The sequence below is a fragment of the Mauremys mutica genome, chromosome 9, assembly GCF_020497125.1.
Source record: "Mauremys mutica isolate MM-2020 ecotype Southern chromosome 9, ASM2049712v1, whole genome shotgun sequence".
In the NCBI taxonomy this organism is placed as follows: Eukaryota; Metazoa; Chordata; order Testudines; family Geoemydidae; genus Mauremys; species Mauremys mutica.
In genome coordinates, this window is record NC_059080.1 from 3,756,266 (window position 1) to 3,779,919 (window position 23,654).

The 23,654-nt window shown below is 45.2% G+C and overlaps 1 protein-coding gene across 1 annotated transcript in view; it reads right to left on the minus strand.

The window, feature by feature from the left end:
- Positions 1-10,515: 10,515 nt before the first annotated feature.
- The window catches only part of HS6ST2 (heparan sulfate 6-O-sulfotransferase 2), a 228,789-nt gene continuing 215,650 nt past the window's right edge, over positions 10,516-23,654 (minus strand). The window contains exon 2 of the mRNA XM_045031312.1: positions 10,516-13,492. Coding sequence (XP_044887247.1) covers positions 12,793-13,492 — 700 coding nt within the window. The 3' untranslated portion in view covers positions 10,516-12,792. The remainder of the gene's footprint in view (positions 13,493-23,654) is intronic.

Below are 23,654 nucleotides of genomic sequence, written 5' to 3' on the forward strand. Positions count from 1 at the left end.
AGGTCTTGTGGGAAGGGGGGGGTAGGGGGGCTGATCGCGGAGCATCCTGGGTATCTGCACAGCCTCCTCTCCCCAAACACTGATCAGTTCCAGTAGCTCAGCATTGCTCCAAGCAGGGGATCCTTTGCTCCGGGGAGCAGCCATTGTCACCTGACCAGATGATAAGTGAGCACTTGCCAAGGAAACAGGAAGGGGAGTTTGAAAGTTCCCCGGGCCTTTGCAGGGGGATGGGTGGATGTCTGTTTACCTGGCAGCAGAGCTGCTGGTCAGAGTGGTCACCCAGGCTCTGTGGGATGTCCTGCAGAGGCTAAAAGCTGGGTAAACAGGAAGAACGTGTCTTCACTTGCACATCACCAGTAAGAGCTGTACGCCTCTCATGGAAGTGGTTTTCTTTTTGCGGTGAAACTTCTGAGTTTCACTGCAAAAGGTCATTGGCAACTAGACGTTCCATGGTTTTTGCACAAAAAAGGGACTTTTCCCACTTTAAATGGCAGGTGTAGACATGCCTGAAGTTACATAGTCGTTTAGAGGAAAACCATCATGCCGGTCCCATGGTGTAGGCAGGATTAACAGCACAGGATCCAAACCACGGAGCATCTACAAAGAAAATGCAAATCTCTGCAAGCTATTCTCCAGGCAGCTGGAGAGTGAGTACAGCACATACCCAGGCTAAGATGGGAGGATCACCACACTTCCAGAGAGCAAGGTGATCAAAGCAGTACCGTATGTGAGCGCTTGAGCACTGTAATCTGGGATAACAGCTTTGCATTTGCTGCATGGGTTTGCAAAAAGAGGCTGTTTAATCAAATTAATTTCACTTGGCTCCTAGGTTAACAGCGAACTCCGGTAAAAAAAACACCCCCTGTCCAGTTTAAGAAATGTACATATTGTTAAGGCATATTGACGCGTGCTGCATACTAATCCAACTGACCTGTTGGTCAAGGAATGGGTGCCTACGTTGTACAGACCCCTTGGAGAAGCCCCAGCCTGTAAGTGGGGTAGACAGGCTGTATTTAATCATGTAAAAACTCTCTAATTCCAAGAATACCACCTTTTAAATATCCTCACTGACTGACGCTTGGGCCAGAGCGTACAAACTATTTCAGGCAAAGGACCAGCAAATTGCAAAGCTGGGTCCACTGCTAACTAAAACTAGGTTTACTACCAAAAGTTGGTGTCATTTCTACATCAAACCCCGCACGTTAAGCAGAGGGGCTGCAAGAACTGGAGAGAGCCCTTTACTGCATTCCCGGAGCTTCTTCCTGCTAATTTTTTCTTGGCAGACAAAATTATGAGAATGGGCTCATTTTTTTCGGGATTGAGAAATCACTGAACTTTTCAGTGTCGTTTTTTCCTGGTGCATTCTGAGTTTTGCGCCAGATGTTACAGGAGCAGGGTTGCCACTCCTCCCCTCCAGGATTATCCTGGAGTTTCCAGGATTTAAAGATTAACCTTTAATTAAAGATTGTCATGTGATGAAACCGCCAGGAATACATCCAGCCAAAATTGGCAATGCTATACGGCAAGGGTTGGCAACCTCTGGCACACGGCTCGCCAGGGTAAGCACCCTGGCAGGCCGAGCCAGTTTGTTTACCTGCCGCGTCGGCAGGTTCGGCTGATCACGGCTCCCACTGGCTGCAGTTCACCATCCCAGGCCAATGGGGGTGGCGGGAAGCCGCGGCCAGCACATCCCTCGCCCGTGCTGCTTCCCGCCGCTCCCATTGGCCTGGGATGGTGAGCCACGATCGACCAAACCTGCCGACGCGGCAGGTAAACAAATTGGCCCAGCCCGCCACGGTGCTTACCCTGGCGAGCTGCATGCCAGAGGTTGCCGACCCCTGCTATACGGGAATGATATATAAAAGAGATATACTGATATATATGTGTGTGTGGGTATACATAGCTAATATAAAGACATCACCTATTGGCATTGGGAATAAGTAGCCTCGCTGAGAAATTCTTAGGGTCAGTAAAGCTGTTATTACGCATTGAGAACAGCTCCCAAGTCTAGCTCTTAATCCTGGAATCCCGGGGTTTGTCACAGCGTATTGACTGAAGTGCCCCCATTACCCTCACGGGGGTCAGCGGCTGCCATTTTGAGTTCTCGCTGTCCTGTTGGGGACGGAGGGCGGCAGATGTTCCACAGGAGGCCAGAACAGTCAGCAGGCCTGCTAGCTGCCAGTTGAAACCCGATGGGTTTTTGGTTACTGATGAGCCTTCGCCTTCCCAGCCCCCGGAAGTGTTGTGTGTATAGGGGTGGGATTTGAGGGCACAGAGCATTGGACTCACAGTGGGGCAGGAGCAGACATTTCGGTGTGGGGCTTTTCATGGAGATGAGTGAGAGGAGGGTGTCAAGCATGGGCAGCGGGTATAATAGGCCGCCCCTCCGCCGGACACCTGGGCCATGGTGGCCCCACCTCCTCCCATCCCTGCTCCGCCCCTTCCCCGAGGCCGCCACCACCACCGCAGCTGCTGCCTGGGGAGTCCTTCCCCCTCTCCAGAGGCCCTTGCCTCTCGCTCCCACCGACGCCATCTCGGCCCTTGTGTGTGTCACACGCGCAGGCACCGGCTGGAGGCGGCTGTGGCGGAGTGGCGCGCTGGGGACAGGGAGGTGGAGACTAGGGCTGGGCCCCGGGGAAGTGGCCACATTCCTCTGTGTGTATGTGGTCTACAGAGGATACGGGTCTGTCGCAGGTCTGCTGGAGAGCATGGCCCTATAGCCCAAGCTGTAGAGATTCATGTTTTCAGCTCCGCAAATCCCTGGTTCTGATCCTGTTTACATCCCCATGAAAAGTAAAACGAAATGTAGCCGGTTAAGGAGCCTGGGCAGCTAACGCTGCGTATTGAAGCTGACTATGGAAGAGGATGGGCGGCCCCCAAAGCATTTAAACACAGCATTCACTAACAGAACTCAGCTGTAACCGAGCCAGGCTACCATTTTCAGCTTTTCAAGCTCTCCCAGGCCAGAGCTATTTCCAAGGCCTCTAGTGGCCGTTCGAAGGCTGCTTTTGACTCAAGTGCGTCCAGAGCACATCCCAAGCAGGAGCGGTCACCCCTTTCTGTCTGCACAGTCCCGCTACACTCTCTTTTGAAGTCAGAGTCTGCTCTGACTGGTGAGGTTAAGTAAGAGAAAGTGACGCTCAGAATAATCACCGGGTGGTATTTCTGCTCCCAGGTTGGATGACTGAAACGTTTATAAATAGAGCGAGGCCTTGAATAAGTCTCTTGTTCACACACGCATTTGCAACACCTCCAGCACAAACAGCCACCGGAGTACACATTGGCACTAGTGTTTGCAGCACATCCTGTTCCAAACAAATAGTCACACCTTGAACACTAGTCAACTGTATCACACTTTCAGGGTAACAGGACCTGTATCCCTCCCCCTCCACAGTCCATTCCAGCAGCACCCAGTCAGGTCTCCAGCTATCACCTGCCTCTGCCCCTTGTCCCACTCCCTTCTGATGGGGGATTTTAAGGCTGCACAGCCCCCCGCCTTACACTGTGATATCTCCAGAAAGCCAGCCTGCCTATCGGCCAGCACCTGGGTGTTGCTTTCTCTCCCAGGGCTATGAGGGTGTTACAAGTTCCAGCAGTTACAAGACACTGCCCAGCTCTTTCTAAGCAAGCACCTTTATTCTTAGGGTAAAAGCATTCCAGAGAACACACATAAAAGCAACAAACACACACTAAACATACCAGGAGTCACCCGTCACTCTTATGGGGCCCTAGCAGGCCAAAGTCTTTCCAACCCTTGACAGGGTTTCCCTCCCCCGCGCTCCCAGACAAGAAGGTCCTGACTATTTTCTGGATCAGAAAAATGGCCCTGAGTCTGTTCAAGTTCATCCTTTTACCGCAAAAGCCCTTTCTTTGACTCCTTGTCTCTGGAAACCCAGCTTGAACCAGCATAGCCAAACGACTCCTGTTTAGTCTCAGTGATTCACCTTAATGACCTCTCGCTGTTTTGAGTTCTTGGATGAGCTGTGGTCCCCTTCCCTCCCCCCGGCCATAGGGTACGTCTACACTACCCACCGGATCGGCGGGTAGGGATCCATCTATTGGGGATTGATGTATCGTGTCTTGTCTAGACGTGATGCACGTTTGGGGATCGATATTCCCGTCGACTCCGGAACTCCACCAGGGTGAGAGGCAGAAGCGGAGTCGACGGGGGAGCGGCAGCCGTCGATCCCGTGCCGCAAGGACACGAAGTAAGTCAATCTAGAGTCGTTCTAAGATACGTCAGCTTCAGCTACGCTATTCTCGTAGCTGAAGTTGTGTATCTTAGGTCAATCCCCCACCAGTGTAGACCAGGCCATAGGGTAATACAAAATCATACATAAACCATTTATAGATTTAATACAGTATGGTCCCCAAAGATATTGCATGTGATTACAGTATCTGTCACCAACTGAACTCACATTTTTGATGCGATTGAACATTCAGCTCTCGTTAGGAACCCTTTCTTTGCTTTGCATAGTTTGTGTCAGCATTTTGGTTTTTGTTCTCAAATACAAAGAGCTAATGCCTTACCTGTCCGACATAACATATTCATGGCTTTCCAGACTTCACCACCCAACTTCCGACTAGAGATGGAGTGATCTGGTGAATAGATCCCCTTGAAACTTAGAAGCCAAATTATATTAAGGGGCTCAAATTGGCCACTCATTCTCTAGAGATAACAAAGCAGGACAATATTAGCATCACAATAGTACGGCTGAAGACCATCAAGAAACAGACTAAATGAAATTAATGAAATTAGCCACTTCCATGATGAGGCTGCAGGAACAGGAAGATTGCCTTAGGAAATCCTGATTGAATTTCATACTTACTAATTCAGATGTTTTGCTTCTCAATAATTAGGGTTTATTATTAATTATTATTATTATCTCATCTACCATGTACTGGTTTAAACTGATGGGCTAAACTGACCCCTGGTGTAAGTTACCAGTATAAACTCCACTTTGAGGGTACTAAAACTACGTTGCACATGAAAGTAGTCGAGTAGCAGTAGAGATTTACTACAGGAGGCCAGCGCTCACCTGGCAAATATTCCCCCCTCCTTAGGCAGGGATTAGCAGCAGGACATCCTTCACACTCAGCCTCGCCTTCTGGTGAGGGCACTGGCAGGAGGAATGAGGTGTCCCCGCATTGTAACCTGAGCTTCCCAGTCCTGCTGGGAGCGAGGCTGTCAGTTTTCTGCAGGCGCTCTGTGAAGAAAAGAACATCGTTTCTGTACCTGTGCGTGTAACTGGGGTTCTTCCAGGAGAAGCTACAGCTGGCTGCAAGGATCCCGAACCTGTGCCGAGACAGAAGGAAAGTAAAACATCAAAGCAAACAAGAAGAAATCTGACAGGAAGCTGGGCTGCAGCTCACGAAAGCTCATGCTAAAATAAATTTGTTAGTCTTTAAGGTGCCACAAGTACTCCTGTTCAATCTGCCATCAGACATCAGTGCAGCAGACAGAACAAGCCACCTCCCTCTGTTGCGAAAGACACGGTGAGGAGACCCTCCCACCCCTCCTTTTCTCTTATAAAGCTAAAGTAAAGCTGCATGCTGAGAGCCTGAAACTGCAATGGCCATCTTTGTCAAGGGCAAAAGAAAAAAAAGTAACGTGTAGGCAGCCATCTTGGTTGTGGGCAACTGTGCATTGGCTCAACAGACTGAATTGGAACAGGCCATAAAATCTATATTAACAAAGGAACATAGAGCTAAAAAAGAAAAAGCACCAATAAGCTCCATAAACATTTGAAAGAAAAACTGAAATCCCATTTCTCTTTTGCAGCTCAGCTTAAAGCCAACCCGGCCTTTCGCTCTACGTGACCCCCTCATATAATTCTATTGCGTTGTATAACCGTAGCCATTGGAGAAAAACCACTCGGTCCCTAGCTCTCGGCCCAGGGTTCAAAGACGACAATATCACTGTCAATTGCAAAGCTCACATCTAGGCTGTGCTCCTGCAAATAGTTATTCTGTATGGCCAGATCCCCAGGCCTGCGTGAGAGCTCCATTTCAGTGTTCATGAGCCCACCCAGAAAGTAATGAGTGGGCTCTTCCCCTTAGGGTTAGACTGGAACGTAGAGGCCGTGCCCGCCACATCGCTAACATGGAATTTTAAGTAATATTGGGCAATTACTCAACTTCAGAATGAAAAAGGCTCCTGCTCTGAGCGAACGGGAGTTGTTTACATTCCACCAGATTTCCCGGCCATGGGGGACATATGCAATGGTGCTGCTAAGGGCAACAGCGCAAGACAATGTAAAGAGGTTCCCAGACAGAAATAGAAGCTTTGGGCAGAAGACAAGAACAATGGCAGGACAGCAGAGCGAGGGATGTGGGAAATGCTGCCTCCAGGGGCGGCTCTAGACATTTTGCCGCCCCAAGCACAGAGGGTCCGCTGGTCCCGTGGCTTCGGCAGACCTCCCACAGGCTCCGAAGCCGCGGGACCAGCGGACCCTCCGCAGGCAAGCCGCCGAAGGCACCCTGCCTGCCGCCCTCGCGGCGAGCGGCAGAGCACCCCCCACCCCCGCGGCTTGCCGCCCCAGGCACGCGCTTGGAGCGCTGGTGCCTGGAGCCGCCCCTGGCTGCCTCCAGTCTCACTAGCTGCCTGACCAGGGCCTTGGAACAACTCAAGACAAGAATTCCTCTAGAGACCCACCCCAGGTTTTTCATTCTGGGACAGGATTTGGGGCATTTACTCAGCCCAGACCTAGTAAGCAAAGCTCCAGTTCTATGCAGGTCTCGCTGCTGTGGCTCAGTGCTCTGACCTGAGGGGTCACTGAGGTGGCAGCAGGTCTGCAAGGAAGGGAATTCGGAAAAGCCTCAGGAGCTCAACTTCTAGTTTTTAATGATTTTTATCCGTGGGATTTTACGTTTTCCTTGCCACCACATCAGACTGTCAGGGCACAAGAGTGGGCAGGACAGATAGGAGGCCGTCAGTGGACATGGTGAAACCTCTTAGCTGAGGTCTAGAGGGCAGTTCGCCCTCGTGAAGCTGAGATGGCAGGTGCTGGTACCTGGGGGTGATACAGCTCCCCCAAACACTCTGCATGACCCCCACAATCCTGTCCTCTCCCACCCCAATCTCCACATGTCTTCTCCCCCACTCCTCCTTCGTTTGCTCCTCTTCTCATTCTCTCGCCATTGAGCCTTTGGCAGGCAGCCGTGTTTCAGTGTGTAGCTAAAAACCTAAGAGGACGTGTGGTAGGCAATGGTCGGGGCGCAGGAGAGACAGGGTGTGGGTAGGCGATGTGACAGATGGTGGTAGGTGACACCCACTCCTCATATCACTACCATTCTGCCCTGCAGGTATAGGATCCCCAGTGCCTCATCTCCTAGTGAGTGCCTAATGCCTGGTACATTCCATCCATAGCCCTCGAAGAGCTTTACAAAGGAGGGTCAGGATCATTAGCTCCATTGTACAGGTAGGGAAACTGAGGAACAGAGAGGTGATGTGACTTGTCCAAGGTCACCCAGCAGGCCAGTGGCTGAGGTGAGAACAGGAGTCTGGTCTCCTGAGTCCCAGTCTAGTGCTCTACCCTTTGATGCGAGGAGTTAATAGAAGGAAGTGTATTTGCAGGCAGACTGGGAGGCCATGCCTAAAGATGGGGAGGGGCTGCTTTCATCTCAGCCAGGAAGAATCAGATGTCTAAGGAATGGCTGGTCCTCAGGGGATGCCCATGTATCAGGCCCGATGTGACCCTCCAAAGCAGCCTTGGTGTTTGCTTTCTCTGCTGCCTTGGTCATTGCTGATAGTGAGTCAGATGGGGCTGTGACTAGTCGTACGCAGCTCCAGATGCAGCTAAAACCAGAGCTAGCTTTAAACTATGGGTCTGGAGGAAGGAGAGGAGATGCAAACAGAAGGCAGCTCTTGTGGACGGAATCTACCATCACAATTTAGGGCCTGAACCTCCTCTCCCGCATGGGGTTAAAGCAGGAGTGACTCCACTGCAGCCAGGTGAGCTGCACCAACACGTGAACGGTATGAAAGGACAATCAAGCCCACAGTGGGCTAGTCGGAACGAGCCTATTTTTGAGGGTGTTTATAGACATGCCCAGCTCCATTTAATCACCTTGGTGACAGGGGTATTTTTAATCTGAAAAAATTAATAATATATAAACAGCCTGGAAGCCTGAGAAATACTTTCACTGTAGAAAGACTGTTCCCTAAGGACCTGCTCTCCTTTGGGCCTTCCTTCATCACACTTTGCTGCAAATGCTCAGCGCCAATCATCAGCCTGGGTCCATAAATTAGGGTTAATCTTCCATCAGCTTGAAGGATTTCCTCAGTTGTTTTATGTTTCTACCAAAATTTAAAACAAGGGTGTTTGTCAGTTTTCCTGCTCCGTCCCTCGCTAATGCGATGAATGGGAGCACTGATAGCATTGACATTTATCAGCTCCTAGGCACATTTCTTATCAGTGAGTTTTGTATAGTATTAGGATTTTTAAGAAGTAATTACATAGTAAAGACAATGGATTAGTTCATTATTTAATAATAGTACATAGGAATCAAATATGTATGATGCTGTATTAAAAAGTATCAACAGAATAAACGGGCCGTGAAGCTCATTAACAGCAATCAATTGAGTAGTTGATCTTCAACATACCTTACATATCAATGTGTTCATAATTTTAATACACACACTGATAAATATAAAATAATAGCGGAAAACACAACACCCTGTAAAAGGCTGTTCAGATTTTATGGTTTTGAAATTTTCAAAACTTTATTTTTAGTTAAATTTGAAGTCTCACAGGATTGCAAACAAATCCTCATTTTTATAAGAAGCCAGTTTGATGTAACCCAAGCACAGTAAAGCTTTCAAAGCCAGATCTATGAAGAAAGGAATTTGGGAGTTTTCCTATGAACTTTTCTTTGGGAAAATATAGCCCCATGATATTGACTAGTTGTGTACTGTTGAGCATCCAGCTTTTAATCTACGGATCTATTACAATTTAGCTGTTTACATGTCAATCATGGTCAAGTGGTTCTGCTCCACTTGGACCTTTGAAAGTCCACTCACAAAATGTTGGGGCCAGATTTCAGAAGATTTCTCCTGTTACATCTTTACATGTGTCCATTCTTCTTTGAGCCGTCAGATGATCTGAGGGCAACGTGCTTCAGAACTCTGGATTCTAGACTGAAGTTCCTTTATCCACACACCCCACATCCTTCTTCCTCTGAGCTATAAGATGTTTTGTTCAACTGTCAAAACATTTCTCTTTGGCGATTAAAAAAAAGCGCCTGGTTTTGTGCCACACTTCATTGTGTTGGGTTGCTTTTTAGTATGGCACAGAAGCATTTTTTGCAACTGGCATCTATTAACAGGTCCACTGAGGTTATTCACCATACCAATAGGCCCCTGCGTAAAGCTGAAGCAGTCAGACGTGGCTCCATGGGCTCCTGCCTGATTTTCGCCCCCCAGCACTAGTCTTGACCCCAAGACCCCATCCTTTACCTTTACATTGAATTGGGAAGAAAGCGGACTTTCCCCAATGGAATTTGTGTAGACCAAGGGCCACATCTTGCTCCGATTTACACACCATGCTGGCTTCAAGGAGGCTGCACTGGGTATATATGTCAGAGCGGAATTGGACACCTAGATGCATTTGCAGAACTGGGCTGAAGGGTTTTGGAGAGACCTGGGGCCAGTTGTTTCTGGCTGGTAGCCAGATTGTGGATTTCTTGGTTTCTGTAAGCAATCCACGAGACTCTTTGGTAAGCACATGTTAGGAATGTGATGAAGCCACCAACCCAAATAGAAATAAGTAGTTTTGCTGGCCAATCCTGAACCTTGTTCCTATTTCCCTCTGATTGTCACAGGGCCTGAAAAATTCTGATTGATCCCTTTTGTGGCCCACAGTTCCAACGACAATAAAAGCAGCAAAGAATCCTGTGGCACCTTATAGACTAACAGACGTTTTGCAGCATGAGCTTTCGTGGGTGAATACCCACTTCTTCGGATGCTTGCATCCGAAGAAGTGGGTATTCACCCACGAAAGCTCATGCTGCGGTATTCACCCACGAAAGCTCATGCTGCAAAACGTCTGTTAGTCTATAAGGTGCCACAGGATTCTTTGCTGCTTCTACAGAACCAGACTAACACGGCTACCCCTCTGATAACGACAATAAAGGCATTCTCCCTATCACTGAAATCTTTATAGGACTGAAGCCAATGGACTGACTGGCTTAGGATCTAACAGGATTAGCTCCCAAGTAAAAACCAGTGGGTATTGTTAAAAAAAGTGCAGGCAGCCACAACTGTGTCGGAGCGAACAGAAACTGTGGGTGCTCAGTCACTTCTGAAAAGCAGGACAAAAATCTTCACCGTGGTTCAAAACCTCATTGACTATAGGAAGTATTGTGGGCTGGGCTTGGAATACATTTCAAGAAGGCCATGACTTTAATATCACATGCTTGGTTACTTCATTCTTGTCAAAATGATCATTGTCTCTTAACTGCACAATTCCCAGCAAGGGTTTCCAGATAAAGAAAGAATGAACTAAGAGCAAAGACTTAATTAAATTTTATTTATTGGTTCTATTGTTAAATTACACAATCAAAGTCAGTGGATCGGTTTGTAAATCTACACAATAAGACACCAGTCTACAGTGGAAACCAGTAGAATTTATATGTTTATGACAAAACCTTATATCCTTATATTCATACATCCCCTATATACAATAAACAGTATACACAAAGAAAATGCAACTAGTCTTTGTAAACCATGCACGCCACAGCATAAAAACAAAATGCATCTTTTGCAACAGGCCTCCCAACTGGCTTGGGTTTAAGACCTGTTTACAGCAATGCCTTTCAGTTTTAAGAGTGGCTTATTTTCCCCCATAAAAACCAAAATACAATGGAGACACCATATTGGCGAATGGACTTCTCATTAGAAAGAATGCACAGCACATGAAGTTATATTATTTCCCACATTGCTAAGATAATTCATTTGATTCTTTTCCAGTTTTCCCAGTCAGCACCACCACCAGAATGTCCGATGTAACTGGACCTTTAGACAACTTAGGCATGGAGCCATCGATGTGCGTTTTAAAGCCTTCTAATCTGTATGCCTCCTGCCCCACTTGTGCATTTAACATGCCAGGTGAAAGGATAGAGTGGAAATGAGCATTGTAAGCATCATACATATCGGAACAAGGAAGGCCACGTGCCAATAGCTTCCCTCACTCGCCAATAACAAGGGGGTCAGTCAAGTTAACACAAGTCTACACAAAATATAACAAGCACATAAATTGAAATTGCCAGTCAGTACAATGCTTGAGAGTATGGTGGGCTACCTATCAAATTTCTAAACGTGCCTAATTTATAACTGGAATCTTTACAGTTGTTTTGCATAGAGATTTGTACGATCAAATCACATTTCTTGTCCTTACCCCTCACGTTATCACCTTGCTGCTTTCAAGTTAAATGATCTAAGTGCTATTGCCAGCAAAAGGCACCCTCGAGATCTGCTCCGGATGAGACTGCATGTCAGGAGTACTTTCAGAATGGTCTCTAAATCCAGAGCCTCGGTAACACTCTTTCTTGGGTTAGGTACTCAACCTTCTTTTACTGTATAACTATGGCTATATACTCATATGTGTTGCAATCTCTTATAATTGTCTACAGTCTGTCAGCACTAAAAAGGGCTCTAAAGCATTAGAAAAGAGTCGGATGTTTACATTCCGCAGTAAAGATTTACCAAAAGCAAGTCACAATTCAAGTGTAAATCTACTTCTCCTCCAATTGGTCACAAATAACCAAAGCAATTATTTGAAAAATGTTGCCAGGATTAGAGATGGGTTTTTTTGGTTTTTTTTTTCTTTTTTTTTTTTAGACAGACACTATACAAACATTCACAAGATAATTTCTTAGAAAGACTCTCCTGTCTTAAATCACCCAATATTCAGCATTTGGTAAATGCAACATGTATTCCAATGTATGAAAAACTGTTAAAACTGGATACTATTATAAGACTATAATTTTGAGAAGACTTCATGAAAGATGAAGATGTGACATAATTTTTCCAGAATATTTAAAATTATACCGCCCTGAAAAATTCTGAAAATAGCATCCTTAACATTGACTTTCAGTTCAGAAAAGTGTAGTGTTGCTTTTTTAACGTGAGATAGACCAAGCTTAACACTCTTTGCAACAGGTAGAAAAAGTTTAAAATATTAAATATTTATATAAGTAGACAAATTACTTCTGTTTTTTTAAAAAGCCAATATTATACACAAAAGGAGTCAATTTTTTCTTCTAAGCCTTTATTGTTCATTTCATTGTCTTGTAATTTGGTTAATATCACAAGCAGTTGGGGGCGTCAGATATATATAATTAAAATTAAAAAAAATCAAAGCGGAAAGGTTTTGCAGGGATGCTTTATAGTGTTCGTGTGTTAAATGCTCATTACTAGAAAATCAATTTGCTTCTGAGGGAGGTTTAACAGTGCATCACGTCACATTTCCAACACCTCATTTCATACTGAGAACTAATTTAAGGATTTTTTTTTAAATGTCCAAGCAACAATTTCTGGAGAGCCTACCTGGCTTGTGTTTCATAAATAATCCAACAAACCTAAAAAGGACAATTTAATTACACAGTAAGGTTAAGTTTTCCACATACAGTACAACATTTAATGCAAAGGCAACTGCAAAGGCAACATTTTAACCTCTTCTGCTTCAAATATTTAAGAAGCGTAATTTGTTTGGACTAACGTTGTCGTCTATGAGTTGTATGGGTTTTGTTTATGGTATTCAACTAATCTAACTTAAAAGATTTCAGTCCCCATTATCGCCACCGTTCTACATTCCCTATGTAATCAGTAGTTGAATTATCATCACTCTGTTCTTTATTGTGGGCTTGTTTTGCCTTCAGGATCTTCCGTTGCTCTTGGCGCTTCCGTCTGGCTTCTTGGTGTTCTTTCTGTCGCATGTACTGATACCTTTGCAAAAAAAGGTCTTTTGCATAATCATACAACTCCATGTCTAAAAAATTGAGGGTCTCGATGTGTTTTTGAGTCTGCTCGTCTATTTCCACACTAGAGGCCCTTGTGCTATTATACTGTGTGAATGGCGCGATGAAGTTCATGTTAAAAGTTTTTTCAAACAGATACTGAGTCTTCCTTTGAAACTCCGTAAGGCCAAAGAAAGCCATACGTTTCAGGTTCTCTTTTGCACTGTCTAGAAGAACCTTATTTCTTTGCTCTTCTGGCATGACAGACAAGTTGTAACATCCAACCAAGCTCAGGTCAGACAGCATGCGGACCTGCCGATTATTGGCTAGATTGTACGGACAATCCATAAATTCCTTAAGGGAACAGCCTGACCAGTCGTCCCCTGTGTAACAACTGGGTAACTCTTCAGTAGTTGGAGATCTTCCATCACACACGTGTAAGGAAGCCTTCCACGTTGCTCCTCTCTGGACATGTCTCCATTCACTCAAATATCGGGACACAGGGTCACGCAGGATTGTAATATAGTAAAAGTTCCTGGGAAGGGGAGAAAAGAAAAGGCAAAGTGTGTTTAACCAGGTAGATCTCTGGCATACATTGCTTTAGCAGTCACAAGCTCTGGATGTTTGGATAAGCTTAGTTAATAAGCTTTAGAAACTCTAGTGAAAAGTGTTTTGCAATGTAATGTACCTAAATCCCTGCAGGCAATAGAACAGTTATAAGGCAGATCTTCTCTGCACCTAATCTCCCTGCTTACTGTGAGATTTGCATTTACAGGCAAAGTATACACTGAAAATATAATTTATTTTGACTTTACTAACAGTGCTTGATAGCCCAGAAATTAAATTCCTTTTCACTGTCCACTGACACATACAAAAATGTGCCTTTTCCCTGATCTGGAGGGACACTCTTTGCTATGGCTATGTCTACACTAGGGAATGTTACCAAAAAAATTGCCACTGGTGCTGTCATTGGTGGGAGCCTTAGCGTAGACAAGACTCTGGTGACTCTCGAGTTTTCCACTGCCACGTCACTCCAGGAAGGGGTGTAGCAGCAGGAGTACTTCCCTTATGCACAGAGCTACAGGAATCGTTCTCGGACATGCCTCCCAGAGTTCTCAACTGCTCCTAGTGCTGACCACACTTAACATGGTTATAGTCATCAGTTTCAGAGGCATTGGGAAGATGACAGGACTAAGTAAGAACTGGTCAGACCCTCAGCCCAAATCATCTTCATTCAGTCCTGGAGAAAAATGTGCTTCCCTAACCTCTAAAAGGCCTCATGCTGCCTGTGCTGAACCCCTTCCTGGGGGTCTGTCATTTTCAATGGGGCTTGTGCTGCCTTCCGATGGCCCATCCTCAGGGGAGGGTGGGAGCAATGCATTCTTGGGCCTGGATTACCCGGTGTGAGAAAACCAATTGTGAAATCTGATGCCAGGAGCCAGCTAGAGCCTAACAGCACACTGGGAAGGGATGGAAAAACAAAAGGGTGACTCCAGCATGGTCAGAAAAGACCCGAAAAGGCTTTGGGGCTCGTCTAAGCCCAATGTCCAAACCTTCTGAGAGGCCATCACCGGAGACGATGGGTCAGACCCTTCACTGACCAATCCCCATTATGGAATCTCACTGATTAACAGGATCACCTGGGGTCCCCATACAGAATCTGGCACCGTGCATATTACTAGCAAAATGCAATATTCAGTGTTTGCACAAGTGAAAATGTGTTTGGGATCATTACAAACATGCAGCTTGAGGAGAACCTTAAATTAAGTTTTAGTTCTTAGTAATTTACTTCTTTCTTTAATGACGAGTGCCCTTGCTCTCATTTGCTCTGGCTGAGTGCTGGTCATTCATTCAACTCAAGTAACTATATATCCGTGACAGACTAATACACCACATATTTTTAATTCAAATAAATGTGTTCCTTGTACAACAGTGACATCTTCTGGTACTATGCAGTAGCCGTGTTGGTCCCAGGATATTAGAGAGACAAGGTGAGTGAGGTTATGTCTGTTGGTGAGAGACAAGCTTTCAAACCACACAGAGTGAAAGAAGAGCTCTGTGTAGCTCGAAAGCTTAGCGCTCTCACCAACAGAAACTGGTCCAATAGATATAATGTCACCCACCTTGTCTCGCTAATCTTCTGATACTGTAAGTTACAGTCCACAAGATGCTGCCTTGGACTACGTTTCCCAATGAACTCTGAGAGCCCAGTAGTATGAATCTTTCATTAAAAGATTAGGTCCCTAAGGAGAAACAACCTGGCTCCTTTCCTCAATCAAGACAAGCAGGTGTGTTCTCACCAGCTCTTAATCTAACTGAAGTGAAATGAGCCGACAATCAGGATTTCAATAGATGAGTCACTGCACAATCCCGGCTTTATTTTTTTTTCTGTCTGATACCAGTGCACAAAAAGCAAACAAAGATAAGTAAATAACAGGAAATTAAATGATGCATTACAATATGATTTTATAGCAAAAGGATTTCCGGCTGGAGCACTGGTTTCTGTCTCGAGCAACATCATAATGAATATGCATAGAAAAAAATGGTGCATATGAAGCACAAGCTCCTGCTTAAACATATATTTTGTTAAGTACTAAAAAGAATGGTGTAAATAGCACGAAAGAGCAGTTTTATGTGCTGCGCTGTAACAGCAGCAGCAGAAAAGTGCTACTGGCTGAATTTACAGGAGACTTTATCTACAGTGCACTTTAAAACCGAGTGGGAAGAGAGATTTTTCTAGTTCGCTCATGATGGATGTGTCATTGCCTTCATGGAAGTGCACAGAGCTGGATTTAAGCTGTGAAGCCTCAGGGACAAGCTACGCACAGTGTAAACATATGTACTGAGATGTCAGCGATAACAGCAGAGGGGGAGCGCTTTATAATAGAGACACAAAGAGGAACAGCAGGGCAGGTGGCGTAGTGACCCCCGTCTCCAGAGCCCTGCTAGCACTTTTCATACAGTAACGTGGCGTGCACTGCACAGCACACTGAGGGGCTGCGTAAAGACTCCTGTAGCAAGCTCGGATTCAATCTGTGTTGCAGCCATTGTCAATAATCTTCTTTTACTTAACGGATGGCATCCTTCCGGTCCAACATTTATTCTGTTTTATGCCTTTTGCTTTTTATTTGCGTAAACCAGGGGGACAAATGAGCAAAGGCAACACAATCATACAGCCTGTATGTACTGAACAATTCCCAGGGTTTCTGGTCCTCAGAACTTCACCCAGGGGCATGTCCACAACAGTTCCCCAGTAGCAGGAATGCTTGTTGGAAAGGGCATCTCCAATGGGCCTCGGTGTGAAACCGGTAAAAGGTAACACTGCCTAGTGGTCTTCAGACTAAGCCTTTTCTAAAGCCAAATCAGTGAGTAATTAGGGAGCTGTGAAGTATCAGAGAGGTAGCCGTGTTAGTCTGGTTCTGTAAAAGCAGCAAAGAATCCTGTGGCACCTTATAGACTAACAGACGTTTTGCAGCATGAGCTTTCGTGGGTGAATGCCCACTTCGTCGGATGCAAGTCTTGCATCCAACGAAGTGGGCATTCACCCACGAAAGCTCATGCTGCAAAACGTCTGTTAGTCTATAAGGTGCCACAGGATTCTTTGCTGCTTTTAGGGAGCTGTGGTTCGTGCAATCTCTGGCATGGGTTGGAGCACCAGTCATGGGGGTAAGGAATACCACGTGTTACTCTGCAGTCATCCTCTCTGGCTGAGTGAGGGGTGGGAGTGTTGGCTCCAGAGGGAGTCATCTAGCCTGAAGGACCATCTAGGCATAGCACAGCAGGCATTGGGTATGGGCAACGGTGGATTCTAGTATTACAGCAGAGACCTCCAACTTTATAAAAATATGACGACTGTGTCTATACACACACATACACCTAGACACACATTACTATAAAATATGACATGTTTACTGAAAAGTGTTTGTTTATATACAAATAAAAGAGTTAAAAATGGAAAAGCTGCGGGAATGGACAATATAACGGCTATGCTGCTAAAAGCCAGCAAGTATTAGAAAAAAAATACAAGAAGGTACCAGCTGACTTGCCAAAGACAATATTGTACCAATCTTGAAGACAGGAGATCCTGCCGATCTGAATAGTTAGAGGTATAAGCTTATCGGCAGTACCAGGAAAAATCATGTCAACCAATAAACTGTCAACAAATTAAGGCCAGTTTAGAGGCAGTAGTAGGCAGCTTCAGAGAAGAGCAAAGTTGCATTGATCAGATATTCACACTCTGACAGCTGAGGGGAAAAAAAGTCAGAATGGGGATTAAAGATGTTGGCTGCTTTCACTGGCTTCACAAAGACAGCTGATTTGGTTTGGCAGGATTCTTTATGGAAAGTAGCAGAAGCACATGGAGTTCCAGACAAGATAACTGCAGTGACTCCTGCAGTACCATAAGAATTGGTGGAAAATGTAGCAACTGGTTCAAGTCAAAGTTCAGGGGCATGCAATCACCACCGCTTTTCATCACATTCTTAAACTGGACATTAAGAATGTTAGACTAGTTGGAGGCCATGACATTGGATCATCTAGAGTTAAGCTCCTCAGTTGATGCAGATGACATCCTACATCTGGCAGTCACGTTGGAATTAATGATGATACTCTTCGCTACCTTGGAAAATTGGTGTAGTCAACTTGGACTTACAAGAAATGCCAAGATGATGAAGTGGTTGCATCTTGGAAAAGGGATAACAGAGGAAGTGTTGAAAAGTAGCAATGGTGACTCCATAGAACAAATAGAATCTTATGTGTATCTAGGAAGCTTGATCAGTGCCAACAGTTCCATCAAGGACAAGTATAAAAGGAGATGTGCCTTAGTTACAAGTGCTCCACAGAAATTGATGAAATTATGACCTGATGAAAACATCACGTTTAGTATCAAAGTGAAAATATATCACAAGAATCTATTAACAGTATTACTCTATGATCTGCAAGCAGCTGCAGTAAATGACTGCATCAGAAGACTGGAGGCAGTAGAGAAGACAGTTCTTCAAAAGATGGTAGGTGTAAAGTGGAACAATTTTAAGACAAATGAAAAAGTTAGGAGCACAGGATGTGAAATCAGGGCATGGGATTGGCTACAATTGAAAAGATTTTGATGGTGAAGACACTGCAGAAGACAAACAGATGATAGGATGCCAAAGAAAATAATGCAAGCGCAACCAAGGTCAGTCCAAACTAGATGTCAACAATCGACTAGGTGGTAGGACATGACCAACCTGGGCTTAATGGAGGAACAAGCATAGACACGAATGAATGGCAATGATGTATTGCTTCCTGTGTCTGGAAAGATGTTCTGGGATCTGAGAGAGAAAATATATAAATATTGTGAAGTATCTTGCAGTAAAAATGGAATGTCATACTTTATAGTAGAGAGACAGTGTAGATGAGGTAATAACTTTTATTGGACCGACTTCTGTTGGTGAAAGAGAGAAGCATTTGAGCTACTGAGAGCTCTTCTTCTGAACAGGGTTTAGCACAAAAAAGGGCTCTGTGTAGCTCAAAAGCTTGTCTCTTTCACCCACAGAAGTTGGTCCAATAAAAGGTATTACCTCACCTACCTTTTCTCCCTAATATCCTGGGACCGACAGACTATAACACCACTGCAAACACCAGATTTTATAGTAAAAATGTATGGGCATTTCAGCTTTTTTACATACTGAATCCATATTCTAAATTCAAGTAATATATAGTGTTAAGAAAATGCTATGGATTGCAAATTAAAATACACCGTGCTAAACAATGTTTTTCACTTTCAGCAGTTTATGCCCATAACCACCCCCGGCCACAGAAGTGTCTGCACTTTCTTTCAGTAGTGTTTGGTACATGGTGGTCAGTAAAGACACCAGAGGGACATTTCCAGAGTGATCTGTTTAAGGAAATGAAGGAGTTATTTAAGTAAACAAGCTTTAATATCATGGAATTCTGTTCCTTAAGAGCTGAATAAACAGGAGCAATCACTCCATAACTCTCCAATTCCTGCCTCACTACAGATTTTTTTCCATCACCACAACAGTACTATAACGTTGTCATCTTTCTTACTGTCATCCTTGCCGCTATCAGCATGTGGGATATTAATTTGCTCCTTAGATTCTAACGGTACCACTTGCTAAACAGCAGCTAAACCCTTATTTCATATTGTTTCCTTCAGAAGAAAAACCACTAGGTGTCATTGTTTTACAGACAATTGTCTGTGGCTGTATCGAAGAAAAAAAGAGTAACGCAGAGTAAGCACATTAGAAGCCCAGAGAAAAAGCATGAGCCATGATATTCTCTTCTCATTTAAAATATACATTTAAAAAGAAGGATAAAAATAAAATAAAAATTTACAGAAAAAAAAATAAATCAAGTAAAGCAAAAGACCATAGGGAGAGCAAAGCAGCATCTGATTTCTGAAGCGGAGCGGGAGGAAGATTTTGGCATTATGCAGTGAGTACCACTATTCTTTGGCAGGCTTTCACCTGTTTAAAGTAAAGTAAGTTCCAGAAGCCTCAGTCACGACGTCATCCCTCTGAAATAGTTAATACACTTCCAGAACTTAGCCAGAGTCCTTGCAACAGCACTGAGGAAAATAGTTTTGCTAATTTTTGATGTCACTGAATATAATCAAACACATTCATGAGTTACAGCAAGAATGAAGTTAGTCTTCAAATCACACACCCAAAGTGCAGCCAACCAATCATATTGCCCTTTTCAATGATGGGAGGGGACTTTTCTCTAGAAGCTGCCCGTGACACTGTGTACCTCACCCTGGAGCCCCCACATTCACCACTGTGCTAGGATGACGATGTTTTGTACAACGTATGCCTTGTGAGGTATCACCCTGTAAGTCTTGATCTGCTGAACAATAACAACCTGTTGGATTGTACGTACTATCATTGTATGTGAAGTTATGAATGTGGGTGACTGAAATATGCTGTGAGGTTGAGACACCCACAGCCAACCTTTCAATTGCAATGAAGGACCAGCCAGATGCGTGCTGATGAGCCATTAAAGGGAATCCACTCTCCCAGTGGCCATCCCAGAGACTTCTCAGAGAAAGCACATATGCAATGGAGACTGCCTGACCAATGGGGGCTGCCTAACCCCCACGTCACAGCAGGGATCTTTCTAGCTAGCTGGAAGAAAATATACAAGAAGGGAAGTGACATCATCACTTGGCTCCCCACCCCCCAAAACCTGGAGGAACATCTGGAGGACAAAGACTTTGAACTGGGGAAGGGTAGTCCCAGCCTGTGTAGTGAGGCCCTGTTACCTGGCATGTACCATCTGTCAGGGTGACAGACTGTTTGATTCAAATCCTGCTTAGTTTGTAGAACTTAAGAAATAAAAATAAATTTGCAGCCTAAGTAACCAACTTTGATCTCTACGACTGCCGCTTATAATCACTTAAAATCTGTCTTTCTGTAGTTAATAAACCTGTTTTATATTTTACCTAAAACTGTGTGTTTTGGCCGAAGTATGCGCAGATGTGCGCCACCAGTAGAAACAAAACATCTAGCTATTATATTTTTAAGAAGTTACCGTAGGGATATTTGCTCCAGCCAGGACAGGTTAGGCATTTTAGAACTCACTACTTAAAGAATTAAATTTAAGTGTAAGAGAAATAAAAATTATGAAATGCAGAGACCAGTCAAAAAACTAAAATAACATACTTTGAAAGAATAAAATTACAGAGAATATGTGCGCATTGCCGGAAATAGCAAGGAGTAACAACAACAACACGGCAGCAATTTGGCGGCAGGTCCTTCGCTCCGAGAGGGACTGAGGGACCCGGCACCAAAGACCCGGACGTGCCGCCCCTATAGCAGCCGGAGTGCCACCCCTTCGTATTGGCCGCGCCAAGCACCTGCTTCTTTAGCTGGTGCCTGGAGCAGGCCCTGGGTACATGGACAGACGGGGCGGGGGGGAGGGGGGAAGAGACAGACAGTGTGTGCTGGCTGCTGGGGAAGTCTCAGCGATCGTGCGCTGTCTCTTTAAGGCACTCACCGGGAAGGCTGGTTCAAACCTCAGACCCAGCAGCTCTCTCCTGTTCCGAGTCCGGAGCCAGGCTGTCCCCTCTCCCCTGCTCTGTGGAGATGGGGTACGGGGCGGGGGAAGGAGGACACCCTGACATTAGCACCCCCTCGATACAGGGCCGGCTCCAAGTTTTTTGCGGCCTAAAGCAAAAAATTTTCCCCACCCCCTGGCCCCGCCCCAACTCCGCCCCATTCCAACCCCTTCCCCAAATCCCCGGCCCCGCCTCCTCCCCTGGGCGTGCTGCATTTCCCCTCCTACCCCTAGGGAGGGCGTGGGGAGAAGCAGAGCGGCGGGGCGCTCGGGGGAGTAGGCGGCAGTGGAGCGGAGGTGAGGTGAGCTGGGGGGGGGGGAGAGTGGTTCTTTTGCGGCCCCCCCCCCCCGCAGGGTTACTTCCTGCAGCCCTCCCCGCACCCCCCACCGCCGCAGCTCACCTCCGCTCAGGGCCGGCTGCCGGCTTTTTGCGCCCCAAACAAAACAAAACAAAAAAAAAAGGGAGCCGGAGCGCCGCCCCTTGGAAAGTGCCACCCCAAGCACATGCTTGGAGCGCTGGTGCCTTCCGCCGGCCCTGCCTCTATAGGTTTGGCCCAAACCATTTTTGATAAACAAAAAAACTGAGAACATTTACAATTAAAAATGTTACTAATTTTCTTTTGTTTAGTTTTTCTGTAAAATTAAGTCAACAGCAAAAAAACAAACCCGAAAAATCTAACAGTAGCTTTCTATCACATGAAAATGCCTCGTTTGAGGAACAACAGATGTATTTAATGTTAGTTAATATCACTATTGTAAGTCAAAAAGGCTAAATAAAACAACAGTAAACATTATATTCATTTTGGGGAAATATGTCCAAACATAAGGATTGAAATATGGAACCCTGAGGTGTTTAGAGTTTTACTGAACATCTGTAGAGTCAGGAAACGTGAGGGTTATCTGTCTGCAGATGGGAACTCCAAATGTTTGCTCAGAGGGAATGGTATTTTTGGCTTAAGCTGCATTATGCACGTCTCTATCCAGTTTCTTGCTTATCTCTATCTCTAAGTATTGCTCTTACACATGGTCCTGCACGCACACTCTTCCCGAAGGCTGGATTTCCCAGTTGCATCATCCATTGAAGACATGGGCATGGAAGGTCACTTTGTTAAACAGCACCTGGACCCAATCTTAAGTATTTTGCAGATTATTTCGAAACCCTAGTTTGCACATGAAAACTTTACTGCAAAAAGAAATTATATCTGGGTTAGCCACAAACTTCTTTTGTTGAAGTTAAACCTTTTTACTCCATCCCTCTACCAGAGATAGATTTGATCTTGGTGTCTGAGAATGATTTGCTATAACTAGTAAGATGTGTCAGTACTTTGTAATTATTTTTAGTACTGTACTCAACAGCTTGTTCCTTTTGCTAATCTCGACAAGAGCACCGAGCTTCCTGCCCAAACTCTGAGCTGCAATGATGTACGTGCAGGCAAAGCACAGATCCTTACTCACTATGACACCTCCCTTCAACTCAAGAAAGCAAGCTACGCTTATCGTAACAACAGGTGTTCAGAAGCTTTAGCTTGGATGAATATGAAACAAAGAACAAAAGAAGCTCACAGGCAGCCTAGGAACAAGGCTGACCCTGAAGCTATCGAGTACCAAGAGATGGGTTTGAAATTCATTTGCTCTTGATAACTCCCTGTGCGCAATTCCACCCTGGAGTAACGTGGGGGGCTGAATGGTTTAACAGTGTAGAGAGCCAATTCAGCATCAACTGCTCTGCTTATCATATTATTTCAAGGTTAAGCCAGCTCATTTTCTTGAGTCAGTGAATTATTCACACACTACATCTTATCACAGATGGACCCACCACAGATTTGGAGGCTGAGTTCACATCAACATGCATTAGTTTGGATGCTTATTCAGACTGCTGGAGTCTGCAGCACTGGGATGGAAATTACATGATAGACAAACTCTTGTGCAATGTTAGTGCTTCGGGACAGGCGTTGTCTTATTTCACATTTGTGCAGTGCACATAAAGCAGCCCTGATACTCGCTACCTTAACATGCTACCGCAATACAAAAAAATAAACACAGTCATAAATAGCTCTGCACTGGCTCAAAAGTTGGCACAAACAACCTCTCTTGGTATTTGGATGCTTCCACTGATGGATAGAGCCAGGAAGTCCAGCTAGCTTGTTAAGATGAACAGTAAAGTTTATTGAAAATGATAGGAGTTCAGCTTTAGTTTCGGGTGAAAGTTCTAAGCCAGCTCTTAATTCCTCTCAACCCACACCTTATCTCTATCGCCGTTATGACTCACCACCACCTGGCAACGTCAGGCCAAGTCTCGCTGGCCCTGCACAGGATTATCAGTGCAACTACTCAAAGATTTCTGAAGCCGGCTGATAAGATGCTGGCCACACCTCAGGAATCTGTGTGTTCAGTCTGAGAGGAGCTAATGGAAACAGTGATCACAGCAGGTACATTGATACCAGCCTTCAATAGCAGTGAGAGAGCAGCAGGCTGAAGACCCATTGCTGTCGTTAAACCAAAAAGTTTTACTGGAGTCCTGGAAAAAGATAAAGAAAAGTAAAGACCCATTGACCCATGCACTCAGCTACATGGCTGGAAACATGGCGCAACTCCACTTGTGTCAGAGCCACCCTCGCTTGAGAGCTTCTGCCCCATTATAC